The 19,831-nt window shown below is 46.1% G+C and overlaps 1 protein-coding gene across 1 annotated transcript in view; it reads right to left on the bottom strand.

Annotated features, from left to right (window-relative positions):
* LOC125946979 (cytochrome P450 2C15-like) overlaps nucleotides 1-19,831 on the bottom strand; it is a 311,950-nt gene that overhangs the window by 72,842 nt on the left and 219,277 nt on the right. Inside the window, exons 2-4 of the mRNA XM_049671232.1 lie at nucleotides 15,733-15,970; nucleotides 6,539-6,663; nucleotides 4,854-4,960 (exon numbers count right to left, since the gene is read on the bottom strand). Coding sequence (XP_049527189.1) covers nucleotides 4,854-4,960; nucleotides 6,539-6,663; nucleotides 15,733-15,950 — 450 coding nt within the window. The 5' untranslated portion in view covers nucleotides 15,951-15,970. The remainder of the gene's footprint in view (nucleotides 1-4,853; nucleotides 4,961-6,538; nucleotides 6,664-15,732; nucleotides 15,971-19,831) is intronic.

Below are 19,831 nucleotides of genomic sequence, written 5' to 3' on the forward strand. Positions count from 1 at the left end.
TTCCATCGGCGTCGCTCTAACTGCGTCATTCGACTCACGTCGTGCCTGCGTCGCTATACAGTGCTTGTTATACGATCGTCGTCACGCCCACGTCGTTGTAAACTCGATGTCATCCCATTCTTGTCATACCGTTATCATGCCACCGTCATACAGTCGTCGACGTGAATTCGTTGTCATACGCATCCCACAATGTGGTCGTGGTCGTTCCATCGCCGTCTTTCCAGCTACATCATCCGGCTATCGTGATGCCGTCGTTGTCATGTGATCAACGTCACACTGCCGTCGTCCTACCGTGGTCGCCATTCCCTCGGTGTCACGCCGTCGTTTCACCGTCGTCATCACTTCAGAAACGTTATCCATTGCTTACGACATGGTCGTCATAGCGCTTTCGTCGTTCCATCGACATCATAACTTCGTCATCATTCTATCGCCATCATGCTCTCGTTGATAAATGCCGTTGTCATGCATCCATTTTCATAATATCGTTGTCATGCTATCGTGGTCGCGTCATCATCGTAATCACAGATCTTTCAGCTGTTCATCGTTGTACCATCGTCATCGACATCATACGCTCGTCGTCATACCTTTGTGTTCACATCGTTATCGTCATATTGCTTTCGTCATTACTTCGACATCATTCATTCTTGGTCCCCTAATCATCAACACTGTATTCCTCGTCATGTCGTCATGCTCTTGGGCGACCTTGGTAAATGAGTGCAATGGCTAAGTGGGTCGATACAGGAGACAGTGTATGTTGCATGCAACCCAAGCAACGGAAGTATCAGAATGACCACAACTGATTTAAACAAACATGAGTTCAGCAATACGGTGTGTCACTACACTGTTTCAATGCTAATCGCATTACCGACGTCAGTCATCATGAGATGGGTTGTGCGGTAAATTTTGACGCGAAAGCCTCAAATGGCGCATTGAGCGGAAAAGCCAGCGGCGTCTGTAGCAGCGAGACTTCCCATTGGCTGCGATGCCACGTCACAAGCACGCCTCGCGCACTCGAGAAGCAGCGTGAGATGTCGCCCTTGCTGGCTCGGGCCTCGAATGACAAGAGCGTGCGAAAGGGAACACCTGTTGCCGCGGTATTGCGGGAGGGGAGAAGACATCGCCGCTAAGCCTCGTCACCCTCGCTCTCGCTCTCAGAAGCCTGTGTTATCCGCGCGTTCCTTGTCCGCGCAAGCTCTGGCCTGCGTTTTATCGGCGCCTCGGTAATGCCAGGTGAGGAGTTCATAACTCAGAGGACCGCTCCGCAGCTTTCATTAGGTGACCTGTAAAACGAGCAATCGCAGGGAGTTGTGGGGCGCGCCGTCTGTTAGCAGCTTCCGGTTCGACGGACGACGCAGCGGCATCGGCGGCATGCCGGGCTCTCGTGTTTTTCTACGCGGTTTCAACTGTCAGTTGTGCGAAGCTTTGCGTCTCCTTTGTCGACCAGCAATGTAGTACTATTCATGCAGCTGATTTCTAGGTTTCAATTCACTCTGGGCGCGACGATGACGGGGCGAGAAAGGCAAGGATACACTTTTATTCATAAACGAACTCTTTTCGTTTCGGCTGCCTTTTTTGTTTTTGCCAGGTTTAGCTCTACGACATTTGCCGCTGCTTGGACGAACCGTCACTCACTGACTGCTCTGCCTGCGGGTAAGTCAGACAGATGAAAATGTATCTTTATCAGATAATTTATCAATCATATAGAAACATTGCTTAGAAAATCGGGTGCAGAGGTGATGGCTACAGTATCCTGGTAAATACTGCCCTGTGATCGTCACTACAAGCGATATCATCAGTAACGGCGCAGCTAGCGTGATTATAAAATGAAGTGGTGAAAATGTTGGAAAACTGCGCGCTGTCAACGGCATTTCTTGGTCGAAACTCGAGGTTCATTTCAACTGGTACGTATTTAGAAGTTTTCGCTTTTTTGTCAACAAGATGGGGAAATGGCCGTATCGCCGACATATTACGCCTGCGCATTACCTCTATCTGTGTTCTAGGAGCTAATGTGGGCTTGTTGCTTACGAATATTTTGTATGTGTCCCGCTGTGTCCCGTTTAAGTTTGCGCCACAATATCATGTTTCTTAATACCTCTGTATGGGCATGCGAGTACTGAAATAGTTATTGTTGCTTGAGCCAATTTTAGAGAAAGAAATATCTTGGGGAATCATTCCTTGCCGGCCCCTACACAGCTCCTCTCCGCCTGATAACTGGCACTGTACGTTCATTTTCTTTTTGTTCACTGATGGTTCAGGTTTCGAAGTGGCAGCCATGGCGCCGATCCTTGTGCACAGCTGACTCAGCAAAGGATGCTGCAAGGCAATAGTTACATGAGCTTACCTTTAACGCTTGAGTTAAAGCAGCCAACGGCTGAACAGACCACCGTGGTTTTGCTAGGCGCCTGCAACCGGTAATCTTCGAGTGTGACAAAGCCGGACTGCAAGCTCATCAATAGGCTTCAACGGCGAAGCGGTGGTAGCGGCTGCGCTTCCTCGAACCGGAAACAGCGAGCAGACGGTGCATCCCTGAATCCCTCGCTCTTTTACGGGTCACCTACTGGACATCCATACTTCATTCATTCACCCATTCACAATTCATAAGAAGTGCTTATTTGACCTCGGATTCCTTGAAATATATCTGCTTTCTGCCACTCCGGTGTTGCTAACTGTAAGGTCTGTGATGTAGCCATAGTAACAACTGTGTTTCATGTCTTCAGACGTACAGGTCAAACTGCTTAATTGCAATCTTCGTATGAGACAAAGCAATGTGGTCATTTGATCTTTTTTTATCAAATATATTTGCGCTGCAATGTTTCTTGCTTGTACTCTTTCCTTGTATGATATAGTTCTTAGGTCAGAATATTGTCTTCATAGGCACACAACAGCCAGGCAGCCACGTGAAACACGGCAAAGTAGACCAGCGATTCTTCGCTTGAAATATAGGACGAACACGTGATCATGTTATGGTAGCCTTTAGTATATTTCACGGTCCCTTTGACCAAGCGCTCTTCTGAAAACTCCAAACGCGCGGCTGCCAACCTCGCACGTTGCAAGGACGCTGATAGGTGTTTACAATACATGAAATGAGCAAAGCAGCCCGAGCATGTCGGTAGAAAATATGCACATAGCGGTTGGCAAAGTACCAGAAGAATTGCGGATAAATTAAAACCTGCCGGGAACAAAACACATTGTGCTAGGCCCGCCGAACGCCAAGTCACGTATTGGTTCGACTTATTGCGAGACAGAAAAACGACAAAGGAGGCGGCTTCATAGAAAATTCCCTTGCGAAGGCCTGCTGCGCGCCGTAGTGCTGCATGCAAGCCTCTTTCCTGTCCCCTTGCTGACAGCGTCCCCTAGCCCTGTCCACACGTGGAGAGATCCTCCACACCCGGTGCACTCTCACCGTCCTCACCACGACGCGGAAGTGGGGAACGGATTTTTGATGACATCATTAATCCGCGCAGCACGATTGCACATCCTGCATAATGCTTCAGCATGCAAACACAGTACGTAAAACCGAAATGGCGCGAGAAATGTGATCATTCCTGCTCTTGCACACATCTGCAAGGGCTCACAGATTGCTCCGATACATAAATGCCGGGCAGACTCTTCAACCCTACACTATCCAATTGTCCAATCCTCCTAGTCATTGTTCCTTGCTATCATGCGTTTATATCTTAAAGCCTTATAGTTGGCACTGCGGATACCCTAGTTGAAGGCGCAAACGTACTACGTTAAAGTTAAAACGAACGAATGGTGCCATATGATCCTATTCAAAGTTTCGCTTGAGGCTGGAAATTGAGACAATGAGTTCATTTTAGCCAGCAGAGCGCCGTATCCGCATTACAGGAGTCGCATGATGCATATTACATTTCTGTTTCATGTGCCATTGTCGTGGTAACCGGCAAAATTGCCAATTCTGGTGATTGTGTTTATACGAAAATGCGGATCACAAGCTTTAATAGATCTATAAAGACTATTCTTGAACATATACCAACAGCAGTTTCCACAGGAAAAACAAATCCTCAGACAGCGTGTAAACGTGTACGAGCGCCAAATACCCAGTGGTTGTTTTTTTACATGAATTTGTAAGAACCGCCGTCATCTGATAGCTCTATTGTACTCCGGAAGAAAAAATCACAGCATATCCACGGGGTGAATGATGATGAGTGGGCGAAACTCCGGAGGGAATCATCGGATCTCCCGCTTAAGGGGACGCTAGCACAAACGCGTTAGAAACGTGCAGTACTCTCTAGTAAGGGGGAGCGGCCACAGCGTCTTACGCAGCCATTTACACATGCCGGAACGTGCACCGCGTTTGCCGACGCCATCACATGACTGCTGAGAGAGTATACCCCCCGTATTCATAAACGCTCCTCGACTTGAACTTGACTTGCCACCGCCTTGGGCAGCGCGTTCGAAACGCGTTGAAGGTAAGGCGGAGAGGCCACAGCGTCTTACACCAGCTTCTTACACGGGCCGTAACGCGCTAGCACAAACGCGTTAGAAACGCGCTAGAAACGCGGCCTTTCGTTAATGTTGGGTATTTATTGCCATCGTGGTGCGTGTGTGTCTATGTCCGCTTCGTGGCGTAGTGGGCTAACGCCACGCGCTCGGAAGCGAGGGGTCCCTGGTTCGATTCCGCGCTACGGACACAACTTCGGATTTTTTTTCTCATTTTTCTCAGACTGGTTACACACTACTACTACTACTACGGGGACGGAACGGGTGCCGCTATAAGGAGCTTCGCTCCTAAAAATTCTTGTGTTACACGTTTAATTTTCGCGAGCAATTAGCCAGTGTTTTTTTTTCTATTACCTCTATGTGCACAAGCGAAGCCGTTTTTATCTTACCATCAGGCGGTCATTCGATGCTGTCTTTGCAAAACCCACGTCACGCAGCATACGCAGGCAGAACTTCCTATTTTCTGACCACGGTTCCCCATTGAGTGACAGAAGGCCTGGACGAAAAGACAATAAAAACTATTAGCGAAGGAAAGAAATTAAAAGTGCATTCGTTAACACAGCAGTAAAGACTTGTTTTCTCGATAAGCAGACATAAGTAGTGTTAATAACATTCCCGTGCTACAATATAATCAAGACTTTCATGCCAATAAAGTGAGGTGCTGTCTGAGACTCACTAATAGTGCGATTCAGAGGCGGAATTCACTAAGCGAACTTGCGAACAATCTTTGGCGTAATAAATATATTGCGAAAACAGCATATTCACAAAGCTAAAACTGTTTGTAAGATCTGCAAGCTTGCGATGCCCGCTGCTGCAAAGATAAGCGCTATTGTCTAAAAAAAGGCGTGTATGTAATGGTAGCACAGGTGCCAACTTCAGTACTTGTGCCAACAGTAAGCGTAAATCAATTCACAAATCATATACAGCCATCGAGGCAACCGACGTAAGGAAAAAATTCTATGATAGGGCAGTAGCAGTCTTACGAACATAATTATGTCTATCTGCGCTGCTCGAGCTGACGCGTGTAAGCGTTGGAATTCGCCATTGCGACCGATTGGCCAGCGGCCACAACTGATAGCCGAGGATAGTGCGCGTGTATATCATCGTGGCAAGCTCTGTTTTTTCATGTCAAAGTGCATTCAGCATAATTGTACTGGCCTTGTGCTGCTCTGGAAGGCAGTAACACTAATGATGCCCTCCGAACTTCTGATTAGTGTCCGATAGGCTGTGTTTCTCTGTACGCGCAATAGCCTGACTTTTCACAATCGTCATGACACTTTATTGGCATGGTAACACATAGAAGTGTGGTGTCCGTCGCTGACAACCATCTATGTTGCTCGTAGCGCTGTGGATGAATATTTTTTCCGACGCTTTTGAGGCTATAATTCTCCATGCGAAATGAAACAACTGAAAAAAAAATCCTACATGTGCATATTTGCCAAAGCTTGACGCTGTTGTACAATTCGCTGTCGTCTTCCGTGCTGTTAGCCTTAGCCTTCTATTACATTGCTCATAGATTCAATTCAGCACTGCGTCGAAGCGGCGCATTGTCTGTGCCTACGGTTTTGCTCGTACCTATGCCCTACGGTGTGAGCGAACGTATGCGTACGACGGACGGCAATACTTTGAACACTACGGAACAGTTGTTTAATTGACGAACAGCAGGCCTGTTATGATTGAAGAGCCGATGGGGAGGTGTCCAAGGTGTCCTACCGTTGGTGCATCGTGAAGTTGTTCGAGAACGACGGATCGTAGATGACGAGGAAGGACAAGGAGAAACTTAGGGCCCTCGTGGTTGATATTGCGGCGGTAGAGGATGCTGTCGTGCAGCAATATGCATTCTACGAAAACTCCTGACGAAAACATCCATGATGACTTCCAGAAAATTTCAAGAACAATCGAAATATTCGCGAACCTATATATCTACCACACAGCCAGCCTCTGCCGAATGAGTTGCTGAACTGTGCAATAGTTCTAGTAGCGTTACGAGATATTCTATAATTCTGTAACCGAATAAAACAGCTTCTATAACATGCCAAACACGCTCAATAAGAGGCAGAAGGATGTACATTACCTAAATACAAATCTCGGCTTCCGAGAAAATTGGCCGGACGCCAGAGTAGTTCCTTGACGTTGCAGAACTTTTTCATGCTGTCATAGTTATTGAGCAGGACAATATTCCTGAAGTGCATCCTGAGCCTGGGAAAAATCGTTTTTGCGTTTACAACAGGTGAACGAACACATTGAACGGATAATCCTACGAAAAACTCACTTTCTTTGAAACAGTCTAATAAATGAAAGAGTTTAGAAGTGCAGGAAACATTTGTAAACAGCACACTTGATGTATGGCTTGGTTTTGACGTGTATGTTTAAAGAGACATGTTTGGCCATTTCAGGAAAATTACCATACCAATTTGTAGGTTAACAGTTTCCTCGTAAAGACTGGATCCATTATTGCTTAAGCATTTGTCCCGTAAAAAACACCCGGCATGGCCAGTGTTCAACTTCCGACCATGTGCAGCCGGGCACATTAGTGCCCGGCTGCACATGTTTGGCAATACGGGTTGCAAGTTTGAAAAATCGATTTCTGCATTTGGCTTCAAAGTGGCTCATGTTCTTGCAAACACATCTAAAATGAATAAAATCTTTTGGTGGAAAATCGCTAGTCAATATTGAGGTGGTTAGACTGAAAAATCTGCATTCCATTAGGTCATATTCAATGTAAAGCTAAACGCACAGATGTACTCCTAAACCGTTATTTCACACGGGTATTGGTGTTGACCAACAAATGAATAGTTACGTAAGGCTTACTCTTAGTGAATAGCACAGGCGTAGTATTTTAATTAGTCCATAAAATACCCATGATTTTCGAAATAGTGTTTGCGTAAATTCTAGACTGCAGTACTCTTTCTGTGGAATAGCTTTGTTGTGATGCAGTTATGCACAAAGTGAACCCCCCCCCCCCCCAAGAATATTAAGGTCCAAAGATAGTTCAGATATCACCAATACGATTACATTTCCTCACGGCATTGACTGCGGAATGTAGTCGCTGGCGCCCGGAGATAGACCGAACTTGGAATTTACAGAAGCATTCGTCCAGTGTGTTACGTGCAATGACGCTGGTATATAGCAACAACATTCAGAAAACGGAAATCGGCAGCCGCATGTGTTGAAAACCAGCAAGCGCAGGTGAGGTCGAGAACGTCTTCTTTATTTGACGCTCTAAAAAAAACAAAAATAATGCTGGTGCCCTCAGTATATTGTAGCTGATTATCTGCCATGATGAACATTTTATGTAACAGCTCCCGGCCGAAGCAAATGCGCATACTTGATTGTTTTCCAGAACATTTATTAAATATTCGAACATGCCCAGCAGTTTCTAGACAGACAGACAAAGAACTTTAATGGAGGTCCTGAGAAGCTCTGTTGCCCCCTCTCAGGGAGGCGACGAAGCCGCGGGCCGCACCCACGTCGGGACGGGGAGACCAAGCTCCAGCGCCGCATCGTGGGCTCTCTGGACAGCCCAAAATTGGCGTGAATGGTCGGAGCTCCGAAGAGCAGAGCTCCACTCCTCTGCAGTGCATCGATGCGGGCCCCTCTGTAACGAGGGGCATCCCCAGAGCATGTGTTCCAAAGTACTACATTGTCCGCAGCTAGAGCAGTCTGGACTAAAGCAGTCTGGATTGATGTAGTGAAATAAATTCAGGTTGGGATATGATCCCGTCTGAAGCATGCGTAGTGTGACAGCTTGAGGTCTGGTTAGTGTCCCGTGTGGGGGAGGGTATAGTCTTCTACCAAGGTAGTAGTGTTTGGTAACCTCGTTGAAGGTGGAGAGAGTGTCACGGAACTCGAAGAGCCCAGAATCGACGGAGCCTCGACTTGCAGTGGCGTCAGCGCGGAGGGTTAGTTCGCGCGCTTGGACGTGTGCGATGTCATTGAGGTTGCGGAGGGAGTCGAGTTGGGGTTCGAGATGGGCCGGGAACCACGTGATTGTATGTGGCTGGATGACTTAGCCTTTGAGAATTCGATGAGCTTCCTTGGCGATGGCACCAGAGGCAAATGCCCGAACCGCCGCCCTCGAGTCAGTAAATATTTCAGCTCTCGCATCGTCGAGAAGTGCAAGAGCGACCGCAGCCTGCTCTGCCCTAGCCGGGGTGCTGTCTCTGATGGAGGCCGCACAAGTGACGTGTCCGTCGTGATTGACCACCGTTGCGACGAAGTCCGATGTGTGCTCGTACTGGGCCGCGTCAACGAAAGTGACCGTGTGAGGCGAGGCTTTTATGCTCCGGAGCAATGCCACAGCCCTAGCTTTGCGCCTGCTCGCATTGTGTTGTGGATGCACGTTTTTGGGAAAAGGAGCAACCGTAATGTTGTCCCGTAGGTAATCTGGCATTTCACATGTGCGTTCCATCGCTACAGTGGAGCCGATTCCTAAGACCGCGAGAATCTCCCTCCCAGCAGGGGTGCTAGAAAGTCGTGATACTTGAGCCGTTTCCTGAGCTTCGATGATTTCATCGAGTGTATTATGTACACCTAGTTGAAGAAGGCGGTCCGTGCTGGCGTTTATTGGTACTCCTATCACTTTTTTGATGCTTTTACGGATGAGCGTGTCCAGCTTGTGCCTTTCAGAAGCGTACCACTTGTGTATTGCAGCCACGTAAATTATGTGACTCATTAAGAATGCGTGGAATAGCCGTAGGAGATTGTCCTCCTTTAGACCGCTCCTCTTGTTGGAGATTCTATTGATTAATCCAATCATGCACTCCGTCTTGGTCGTGATTTTTCTGAGCGTCGTGATGTTACCTCCGGTAGACTCGATGAACATTCCCAGCACCTTTAGGGTGTCGACTGTAGGAATGCTCGCCCCGCTTTTGGTATGTAGTTCTATGTCAACTTCATCCAGGGGCTTCCAACCCCTGGGTTTAGGACCTTTGCGGACCGGTCTGTAGAGTAGTAGTTCAGACTTCGTTGTCGAGCATCGTAGGCCTGTGCCATCGAGGAAGGTTTCAGTACGGTCGACTGCTTCTTGTAGGCTCGATTCCACTTGCCCTTCGCTGCCGCCGGTGCACCAGATAGTCATGTCATCGGCGTATATCGTGTGGTGAACTCTTTCGATTCCCGACAGGGATAACGACAGTTGCCTGAGGGCTAGGTTGAACAACAAGGGCGATAGCACTGCTCCCTGAGGCGTGCCTTTCGGTCCGAGTGAATACCCTTCTGATTTGTGGTCTCCAAGCTTTAACGTGGCTTTGTGGTTCTCCAGGAATGATCTTACGTAACCGTGAAAGGCTTGTCCTAAGTTAAGATCCGAGATGGATTCCAGAATATGTCGGTGTGATATGTTGTCGAATGCCTTCTCTAGGTCAAGCCCGAGAATTCCCCGCACGTCTCTCGTATGTTGGTCTATGATTTGAGTCTTGATTAATTTCATTGCATCTTGTGTCGAGAGGACTGGTCGGAAGCCCACCATGTTGTAGGGAAGGAGACCGCTCCGTTCGACATGCTTAGAAATCCGATTGTGAATTACGTGTTCCGCTACCTTTCCTACGCAGGATGTAAGGGAAATCGGTCTGAGGTTGGATAGGTTTGGAGCTTTGCCGGGCTTCGGAATGAGGATTACCAGAGCCTCTTTCCAACCTCGTGGGACTTCACCTGTTTGCCAGGCCTTGTTGATTTCTTCTGTAAGCCACGCTATGGAGTCGTCGTCAAGGTTTCTAAGAGCCTTATTGGTGATTTGATCAGGCCCTGGCGCGGACCTGGCATTGAGGCAGTGTAGGGCCTCCCTGACCTCGTAGACTTTAAAGGGGGCGTCCAACTCTGGGCACGAACCGCCCCTATACGTTGGGTAGTCGTCTGGGTTGGCCAAGCCCAGGGGGAGGTACCGGCAAGCGAGGTTATCCAGGGCTTTCGACACGTCTTCTTGGCGAGTGGGCTCATGTACGATTCTCTCTAGTACTTTACTTTGGTTGGATCTAGCATTGGTTGCGTCTAGTAGGTGCTTGAGGAGATTCCACTTGGCGCCCACTCTCATTTGTCCGTCAACCGAATTGCATATTTCATCCCACTGCTGTTGGCTTAGTACCCGACAGTGCTCCTCAATGGCTTTGTTAAGCTCTGCGATCTTTTTTCTAAGCCGCCGATTGAGCCTTTGCCCTTTCCACCTGTTCAGTAGCGATGTTTTGGCTTCGAGTAGGTGTGCCAGCCGACTATCCATGTAATCGGGCACTTTAAGGCCGTCGAAGAGAATGATGACGGTGCTTGTGTTCTTAATTCGCCGCACCTCGAGAGCGCTGGGGTTCTTGGGCTGGATGATGAGGCGCTGTAATTCTTCCTGCTCTATGGCGGGATCGACGCCGTGGATGACCCCCTTGCATGAGTTCTCGGGGGCGGCGAAGTAAGCATTAAGCTCGTAGTTGGCTTCGCCAATGGTGATTGCCTCCACCCCTGTGTACGCCATGGCGTTACTTCTCAAGGGGGTGCTCACGATCATGATGTTTTGCATCATGTTGGGGCATATGATGTCCTCCGTGATATCAATCGCTTGTAGGTTTGCGGCGACGGTTAGGGCTTGGGCGACCCTAAGATGTCCCACCTTCTTGATGTCCAGACCTCCTCGGGGGCGAACAATGACTCGAATGTGCTCCCTTGGCAAGTGGGGCAGCCTCGAAGCAGTAGTGATACGTTTCTTCACACTAGCTTCACTAGCACGGCTTCGTTTCTCGCCACGTGATGCGGGCGAGGCGCGGTCACCTTGCCTGGGCGCGTTCTTCGTAGCAGACTTGCGCTTGCTGACCGCCGTAGTCCATCCGACGCTGTTTTCAAACTCATCGGAGGAGATGTCCTCCCCTTCCACGGTGATTTGCATGGCCGTCGCCATCGTGACGTGGCCAATCGGCGACGCCGAGCGCGGATCCGCCGGAGAGCGCTAGGCTTAGCGCGCCCGCGTCGTGGTCACACTGACAGTCCTCTTGAAAGTGGGGAAAAGTCCACCCACCATAGCAAACTTGGTATCAGCGTGATCCTGAGAACATTAGGCGTCGAGTGACACCAACTTTTTGACGCTGTGAGCAAAATATCCGGTCGAAAATATGTCAAGAAGCGGGAGCCGAAGTTCCCACGTCCGCACTCATCGGCTTCTTCTTCTTCCCTCCAGCAGTTTCTAAGTGGGACGGTTTTGTAGCGGTCGTCACAAGATGACGCCACAAAATGTGTGCAGTTTGCTCAAGCTAAATGTGACAATATGCGTCTAGGCCGTGTTGGCGAGAATTTCAACCTTCAAGCTGCGAAACTTCAGCAGTAAGTCAAGGATTTTAAGGTTCAGATATGGCATTGTCCAAAAGACGGCACTGAGAGAAGGCAAGTAAGAAGCACTACAAGAGGCCTCGAATACGACCAGGCGTTTCATCGTCATATGGTTGTGTTTCACTACAGAACTCAGCGAAATTGTTGCTGCAGCAGCTCCTAATCGCAGTATCGTAATCCTTCTAAAACTATGGTTTTCGACTTAGCCTTCGCTCCAGAGACTACAGCCTTCCTAAAGTGACATCCTGGTTGTCATTCAGCTCTTAATACTTTTCTGCATCAAGGCACTTCAACTTGATCGTGTTCCTTGTGTCTAACAGTATTTCTGCGAAATTTTTCCTGACATATTATTTCTCTCTAGAAAATATGTCTTCGTTGGGGAGTCCCAGATGTTCTACTTCAAAGAAACACCTTAGTTGCTTGGAAACGTTGTCTTCCCTTAGGCTTATGTTGAAGCTGTTTATAGCTTCCGGGTCGTTAAACATAAGTAGGCTTCTGGTATCTCCTTGAAGTGTTCATCCTACGACAGTTTCGGTGGTAGTCAAGAAGACATCCAATCGCCGAGATTTTCAACTGACGAGCAGCCAGGTAGTGGCTCAAGCAAGACCTGAAGCACGAAGATCCAGTCCTTGCCTTTCATTTTTTAAGAACACTTGTCCCTAGCAGCACTGACAAGTCGTTGCATGTTTCTGGAATCTCAAGACCTCAATCACAAATGAGCTTGAGTCGCGCAACCTATTCAGCGCGACTCGTACTATCCGATAACATTTCCGAGATATCGAAGAGTTTCGAAATCCGGGACTATGAGCTGCTCTTCGGCTAGCACAGCGACTTTCCCCTTCCTAGAGAAGCTTTTTGTGATGAAGCGGTGTTGAGAGCTACCATCAGTCAAAGTTTTTACGAGGCGTTTGTTTCCAGTACCATGAGCCATGAGTTGTACGGGCTGTAGATCTGTGTACTTAGGCGAGCTTGTTGGCGAGCTTGAAACCTCTTTCAGCGTTTTTTTTGGGGGTTTTCCAGCTTCCAATTTACGCCACACATTGATAGAATATGTGGTACCATGTATATGGTAGAGCTTAGTATCTTCTGGTTTCTGCTTTCCTTCGCTCGGTCAAATCATCTAGAGCAGCAAAAGCAGCAACAGAATTTCCGTTGCGTTTCATTTTATTATTATTTTTATCGTCTAGTGTCGTCTGGGCAGGCATCCCTCGAGTGACTTTTATCTTTACATATTATGCAACGCTTGGCGAAAGTTTCGCGGTTAACTTATAGAAATAACCTTGGAAATGTTCATTTCATTTTCGTTTCGTAGGTTAGTCCTGTTCTCTTTATTCAAAAACTATCAACATTGCCTGTTCTATTCTTCTGAGTTCAAGATTTAGGAAGTTCAGAAGGCCTGGCATTTCATCTGGTTTATCACAGGTGACACATTCTATGTAGAGTACCAGATGCCGTGAGTGTAACGGAGCACCATGTTTTGAAAGGTTCAGTTTTACAGCCATTTTTGGCTTTTTCTTCTACTCCAAGACTATGAAGCGACGTCGTTTAAGTCCGAATTTGCACGTGTAACTTTTCAGGCCCTTATAGATCCTCACAGGAGCGAACTTAATGCAGGTTTAGAAGACGCTGCATGAGGCAATTACCGATCAGCGACTTCTGAGTGAATTGCCCTTTGAAAAAACTTCTGGCTATGGTATAACTCGTTAACTGTAGACAAGCCACTGGTGACTCATTCCGCTTTACCCGCTCAGGTAGCTCCGAAAATATTTAAATTTCACACCTGTCAGATATTGGTTCTGGAGAATGATGGACTGAGGTTGGTCCCAAAATTATAGCCATTTGTTGGGGTCACCATGAAACATCTTTACGTGAACCTTCGTTAGTTTAATTTGTGAGCGTCCTTGATGGAAGATATCGCTATGGACGTGTGAAATCATTGGCTGTAGCTCAGATAAAATGCTTGTAGCGTGGGGCTGTGCGACCATAATAGATTCTTTATAGTGTCCGATGCCTTGAAGCACCTCCTCAAGATTATCATCTATAACATGCGTTTCTACCTGGTTATCAAAGTACATAACCACAGTTGCCTTCATCTTCACAAGGTATGTATGTATGTGACAACCTTTGATATTGACCTATGAGGTGCGCTTCTACAGTTTCCTTCATCTTCACAGGGTAGATATGGTACGTCAGCTCACAAGTTGTTGTTGGTTCCATCTGAATAACAGGTGTCACGTTGTTGATAATATTGGTGACCACCACTCGAACAGCGGCACGTGTCAATCCTAGTATTTCGAGATTTCTATGAAAGGCTTCTTGATGACGTTGATCATTCTTGGTTTCTTTTCAAGAGTCAATGCGCTGACCGCGTCGGTCAGTCGTCCTCTTCAGGGAATTTGCTTCACCGTCAGGGGTCTTCGACTATCGACGTTAATCGGGTCATGGCACCATACTGTTGAAAACCAGGAGGCGGAGCCGAGGTACATAACATCTTCTTTACTTAACGCTTGAAAAAAACTAAACAGAATGCTGGAGCGCGCTGGTGTACTCGCTCATTTGTCACTTGTTCTCTTCTGTTGCAGATCATATTACCGTATTTACACGCGTAACGAACGCATTCGCATAATGAACGCACCCCCAGCTTTAGTCGTCGAAATGTCTTTTTTTTCTCCAGCGTAATAAACGCACCCTGAACTTGCTCCCGTGAAGTAGGAGAGACACAGTACGATTCGGCATCCGATATTAGACCACCGACAGTTTTTTACATGGTATTTATTAGAATAAAAAAATATGTATGTACAGGAACCATCTACAATAGTATGAGCACCATATGGTCACAACCAATGACAAGCTAACGATCAGTACTTATAAAGAAAACGTCACACAAAGCAACACTTTCCATGGCCTCTGGCGGGTACAATTGTATCGGATGCCGTATCGGGCGGGGAATCATACCTTGTATCTCCTACTTTTATTGCGATAGCAATCATATGGACACTCCGGGCACAGCAATGTGAAGCAACTGCACTTTGCGCCGCCGCGCGCGCCCTATTTCAAAAGCAATCTGCGTTGGGGGCTGAGTCTAGGTGTTATGGCGGCTTATACCTTTATGCGTGCTCCGTTATCGCCGCTCAGTTTGCGTTGAAGCGATACACGGCACGAAGGTCACTTCGCTCGCTGTTGCTACCGCGCTTCCTCAAACTAGCATTTCGACAGTGAGTGTCCGCAGTCATCGAGTGTGATTGGTTCATGTTTGCCTGTGCGCGCTGACTCCATGCTGGTTAAATTATTTCGCAAGTTTATATGGTGGATAAAACTACTATACTTACTTTGTATAGCTGTCTACGCATTTGCTATAGCAATCGATGGTACGCCTTTCGCGCGAAACTGACACTTTTTAGAGGTGGCCGCGGAAAAAAAGATCGCTGAAAGTTCTACCCCGCATAATAAACGCACCCTTCAACTTTGCGAATATTTTTTTTTGAAAAAGTTTGTTCATTATGCGAGTAAATACGGTATTTGACATATAGGTAACACTGTGCGATAAATGATACCTACGAATAAACTCAGAAAGTTGGCTTTAAAGTAGATGATCAGCTACTCGAAGCTCCGGATCAATCTATGTGAAAATCCATGCTTCAGAATGCACCTCTGGGCGGCTGTAACTAAAATGAGCAAAACTACTTAATCATTTATCATCAAGTCAGCTGCTGCTGCTATTCTCAATGAACCTGGCCTACCTGCCTTAGCAGCAGACACTGTAAGCCACGCTCACGTGTCGTCAGCTCTCCTCATCTAGTAAAGTATTAAATTGGGGGCTATATTGTACCGAAGCCACAGAGTAAATTAGGAGAGACACTGTACTGAAACACTAGGGTTTAATTTTGATTGCCTACTGCCGACCTGCGGCCACTGCGCCACCTGTGGGTTCTTCGCCTCTTAGTCATCTCCAGCAGCTTTTCTCACCTGACCACTGGCCCGTACTCCTTGGTCCACTGGAGAAACTTGTTCCGATCGAAATCGCTGCGAACAATTTCAGTGTGTCCTCGCATCGAGTTTGCAGGTGGCATGGGCGGAATCCTACTTCCACTGGGAGCACGTCGCCGCAATAGAAAGTCATTCAGAATGTGGAACACCACGATTACACTGGACGCCAAGATGGACGTCACCAACATCAGCAGCATTGCGGAGCCTTTATCTGAACCTGTTTATTGTAGGAGAGAAGAATGAGAGATTCTGATTCCGGTAAAAAGGAAATTGACAGTCACATTAGTATACGCCAAAGAGGGTGAAGGCGAAAGCCTGCGGACTCAAGAAACATTCATTAAATTGCTTGACCATCTCATTCGAATGCGCTCTAACTTCTTTTTAATTGTTGTTTCCGACCAAAGGTCACGGGTTCAAGTGCCCTAAGACGCTACCGTAATTAACAGTCCCTTAAATAACCTAGCCCTAATTTACACCAGTGCTCGTGTGTTCGACTCCCACGAGAGGTCGAGGGTGCGACTCTCAGCAAAGGTGGTGGGTTCGAGTGCTTGCTTTATTTACTTCACTCTATAATAATTAACTGGTCTTTAATTAACCTCGCCTTATCGCCAAAGGTGGTAGGTCGAACTCCCACCGAAGGTCGTGAGTTCCGAGTGCCTGATATAACTCTATCTTAATTAACACAATGACGATGGTGACCCGCGCACCATTCGAATTTGTGCGTGAGCGTTGCTTGCTTACTCATAAAGACAATGACAATGGTGGCCCGTAAAGACGGTAAGTTCATACTTTTAAGAACACTGGCGCTGCCTTAAAAGCAGACCCTCGAGCTAGATGGCTTTTTTTAGGTTTGCGTGCTTATGAACAAACCGCTTCATCAATGAAATTTTATCTAAAACTTTCTAATAAACTTCTGCAAGGAGAATACACAGTGAAATGAAGAAACTGAATAACATCGGTAAATACGGAGCCTTAAACACAGCAACAATAGCATCAAAATTAAAGAGCTGAGAATGAAATTTTATGACGTTATCTCTCGAAACAGAATGAAATCAATCTTTTTGCAAGCCTGTAAGCTGTTCGATGTGGCCGCGAAAACCAGGTTACAATATTTTAATGGCGTTTGCTCCAACGATGGCCTAGAGGACAGCGCTTGACTAAAAAAGGTAAAATATACATACGCTGAGTATAATAATCACAAACTAGGTGGTAAAAAAAGCTACTGGGTAAAAAGCACGGCGAGACACCCGAAACCCCGAAAGTGACCATCGCCGATTCTCTTTGAAAACACTGGGTTTGTTGGTGATTGTGTGAATGATCTTTCATCAAGGCACGTTTCTTGCAAACATTTACCTATTGACGTAAGTACTCTTAGAACTTTCCGTGAAAAAGCAAAACTTGGTTTTATGTAATATTTTAATGAATTGTGAAACTAGATACAATGATAAATATTAGCTTACAATGTTTTACGTGCGTGGTTCTTTCACGTGATGTCGTAATGGAGCACATTCATTACTTGCCGCGTTTAACTGGCTCTGTTAAACAGAAAAAAAATTGAGGATTTCGGGAAATCTTTAGTAAACATCGCTAAAATTACAGCCGCAAGGTTTTTTTTTCACTATTTTTCTCCGTTGTTTAAGCTGAAATGATGTTTGACCATAATGAGGTTTCTTTTTCCAGAAAGTGCATTCTAAATTTAGAAAAAAAGTCACTTTTCGCCGATTGTTATACCTAAATTAGGCATAAGGTCCTCAAGAATAAAATAATGAGGTAGCTCATTATACGCACTAGCCTTTCAGCTTCTTATAATATAATTTTAATTCGAGTATACTTTGTTTGAGGCGATAAACAATTTGTGCAGTCTACAGCCAACCTTATCGATAGGCACTCCCGAACAGTGTCTTCATTGAAGAACATGTATGTGCCGCCAGCTATTTTTCTGGCAGGCATATGCACAGTGGCTATTTGCCGAGGGAATGCATGCTGTGTCAACTGACACCAGCATAAACAGATCGCATCAATTCACCACTTCTAATTTGGGCTACCCGGTGTGGTCGGTTGGCCAACACGGCTTCACCATCATCATCAGCCTATTTTTATGTCCACTTACTCCTGTATTGCGCTAGCTGATTCCAACTAGCGCCTTCAAATTTCCTCATTTCATCACCGATAGAAAACTGGTGGACCATTAGAGTTACACTAAAATGGGCGCCAACGGAAAGGAAGCGCAGTCGAGGATGCCAGAAAACTAGGTGGGGTAACGAGATAAGCAACACGGCATAGATGCAAGCGTTGTACATGGCCGATAGTGCCTTACTTTCCCTCATTTTGTCGTTCGCAGAGACAGAAAAAAACGCACTATCATCTGCTGATCTGAAGTGCTTATAAAACAATGAATCAGCACCATGCAAAATATCTTGCGTCGAGAAATTATCCTGTCTGGACGATGACCATGGTTTATTACCATCATACAAATCTTTTATCCTAAAACGTAGTTACGGAGTATAAACATTCAAACGGATGCAAATAAATACGTTACAGACATTTACCGCGCATAAAGAAACACGTGGCTGTATTTCGTGCATAAAGAGATCATAAGCCTGGCAAGAATTCAATTGCCTCCCGCATGTGTTTCGCGCTGAAGACACAGTTCAGAAGATTCGTTGTGGATTTCAAAGATTTTTTTCGTGCCCATATATACCTTACTAGAAATAAAATTTCTAATCAAAAGATGAACCGTTGGTGCGCATAATGACATATTTCTCCTAATATTATCTTCAGGGCCTTAATGATTAATTTAGGTTTGAGCATGTTCAAAGAGAGATCTTTTTCTAAATTCGAAAGTTTTTTATTGTGAAGTGCTTCTTATGATTTCATAGTCGAGCATTATTGCTAGCATAGTATATTGCTCGGGGGAAAAATTGTTAAAAATATAGTGGCTGAAACGCTTACGATATTTATGCAATAAACTTCTGAAAATCCACTATCTTATTCTTGTTTGTTGAGCCAAATAAACTTGGGAAATTCAAATATGTGTTCACCTCCGACGTCGCATAAAGGAAAGAGGCAAGTAAAATATTCTAAAATAGTATTTGTCATTGTACCTGGTTTCACACTCATTTAAAAAATTTTCCTGCAGCCAACTTTTGCTTCTTTGCAGAAAATTCAAAGCGAGCTTACGTCACCAAACGTTTTTTTCGGGAGAAATACTTTGGTGAAACCTCATTCACGGGATCACCAACTAAGACAATTTTTTTCCAAAAGAATGGTAACTTTCGGGGTCTGGGACGTTTTGTATAAAATGATGCTAGTGCAATTTATATTCGTCTGAAAGAAGAAAAATTGCGGTTTCACCCGTAAGGCCAATAATTAATAGTGAAAGCAAGCTATAAGTCAACTACACAAAGGAAGCTTCATCAGCCGTCTAAATTGTGGTAAACGTTTGCTTACTAATGACATGAACTGTGGTGTCACGCGTTCAGATGCAAACATGAACAGATATCACTGGATGATCCCGAATACTGGCTGTCACAACGCTGACGTGCTAAAGATCGCTGGAATTGGAGACCGAATACTTCTTTGACCTACATCTCACTTGAGCACTTTCAGGAAACATGAGATCACATGAACTACCACAATATGCGCCTGGTAACACAGCGCGAAATAAGCCACTCAGCCATCTTGGCTCGCCCTATGGTTTGCACACGCCGCCAATTACCTGCAGCATAGAGTGCGTGGGCCATGTATGGGGAGTGCCGCGCGAACGCACATGATCAGCCGTGGCCGTACTTGAATAAGACACACGCGTTCTTCTCCCCTAGTGCGCACGTGACAACATCGCACAGAACGTTATCGTTCAAGGACTGCCAGCATCAAGCGACCGTGATTTTTGGCTCACCTTGCACATTTTCTTTCACAGCCACATCATCCAGCACGCGATGCGCAATTCTATCTCGCTTTATAGCACTCTATACGGCACATCACGAAGACGGTGATAATTTGCCTGGAGTTTCCACACAGTTGCTGTCGTAATAAATACCACCCTACACTTACGACTCAAAAAATACACTTACGACAA

This window comes from Dermacentor silvarum, chromosome 7 (genome assembly GCF_013339745.2).
Source record: "Dermacentor silvarum isolate Dsil-2018 chromosome 7, BIME_Dsil_1.4, whole genome shotgun sequence".
Taxonomy (NCBI): domain Eukaryota; kingdom Metazoa; phylum Arthropoda; class Arachnida; order Ixodida; family Ixodidae; genus Dermacentor; species Dermacentor silvarum.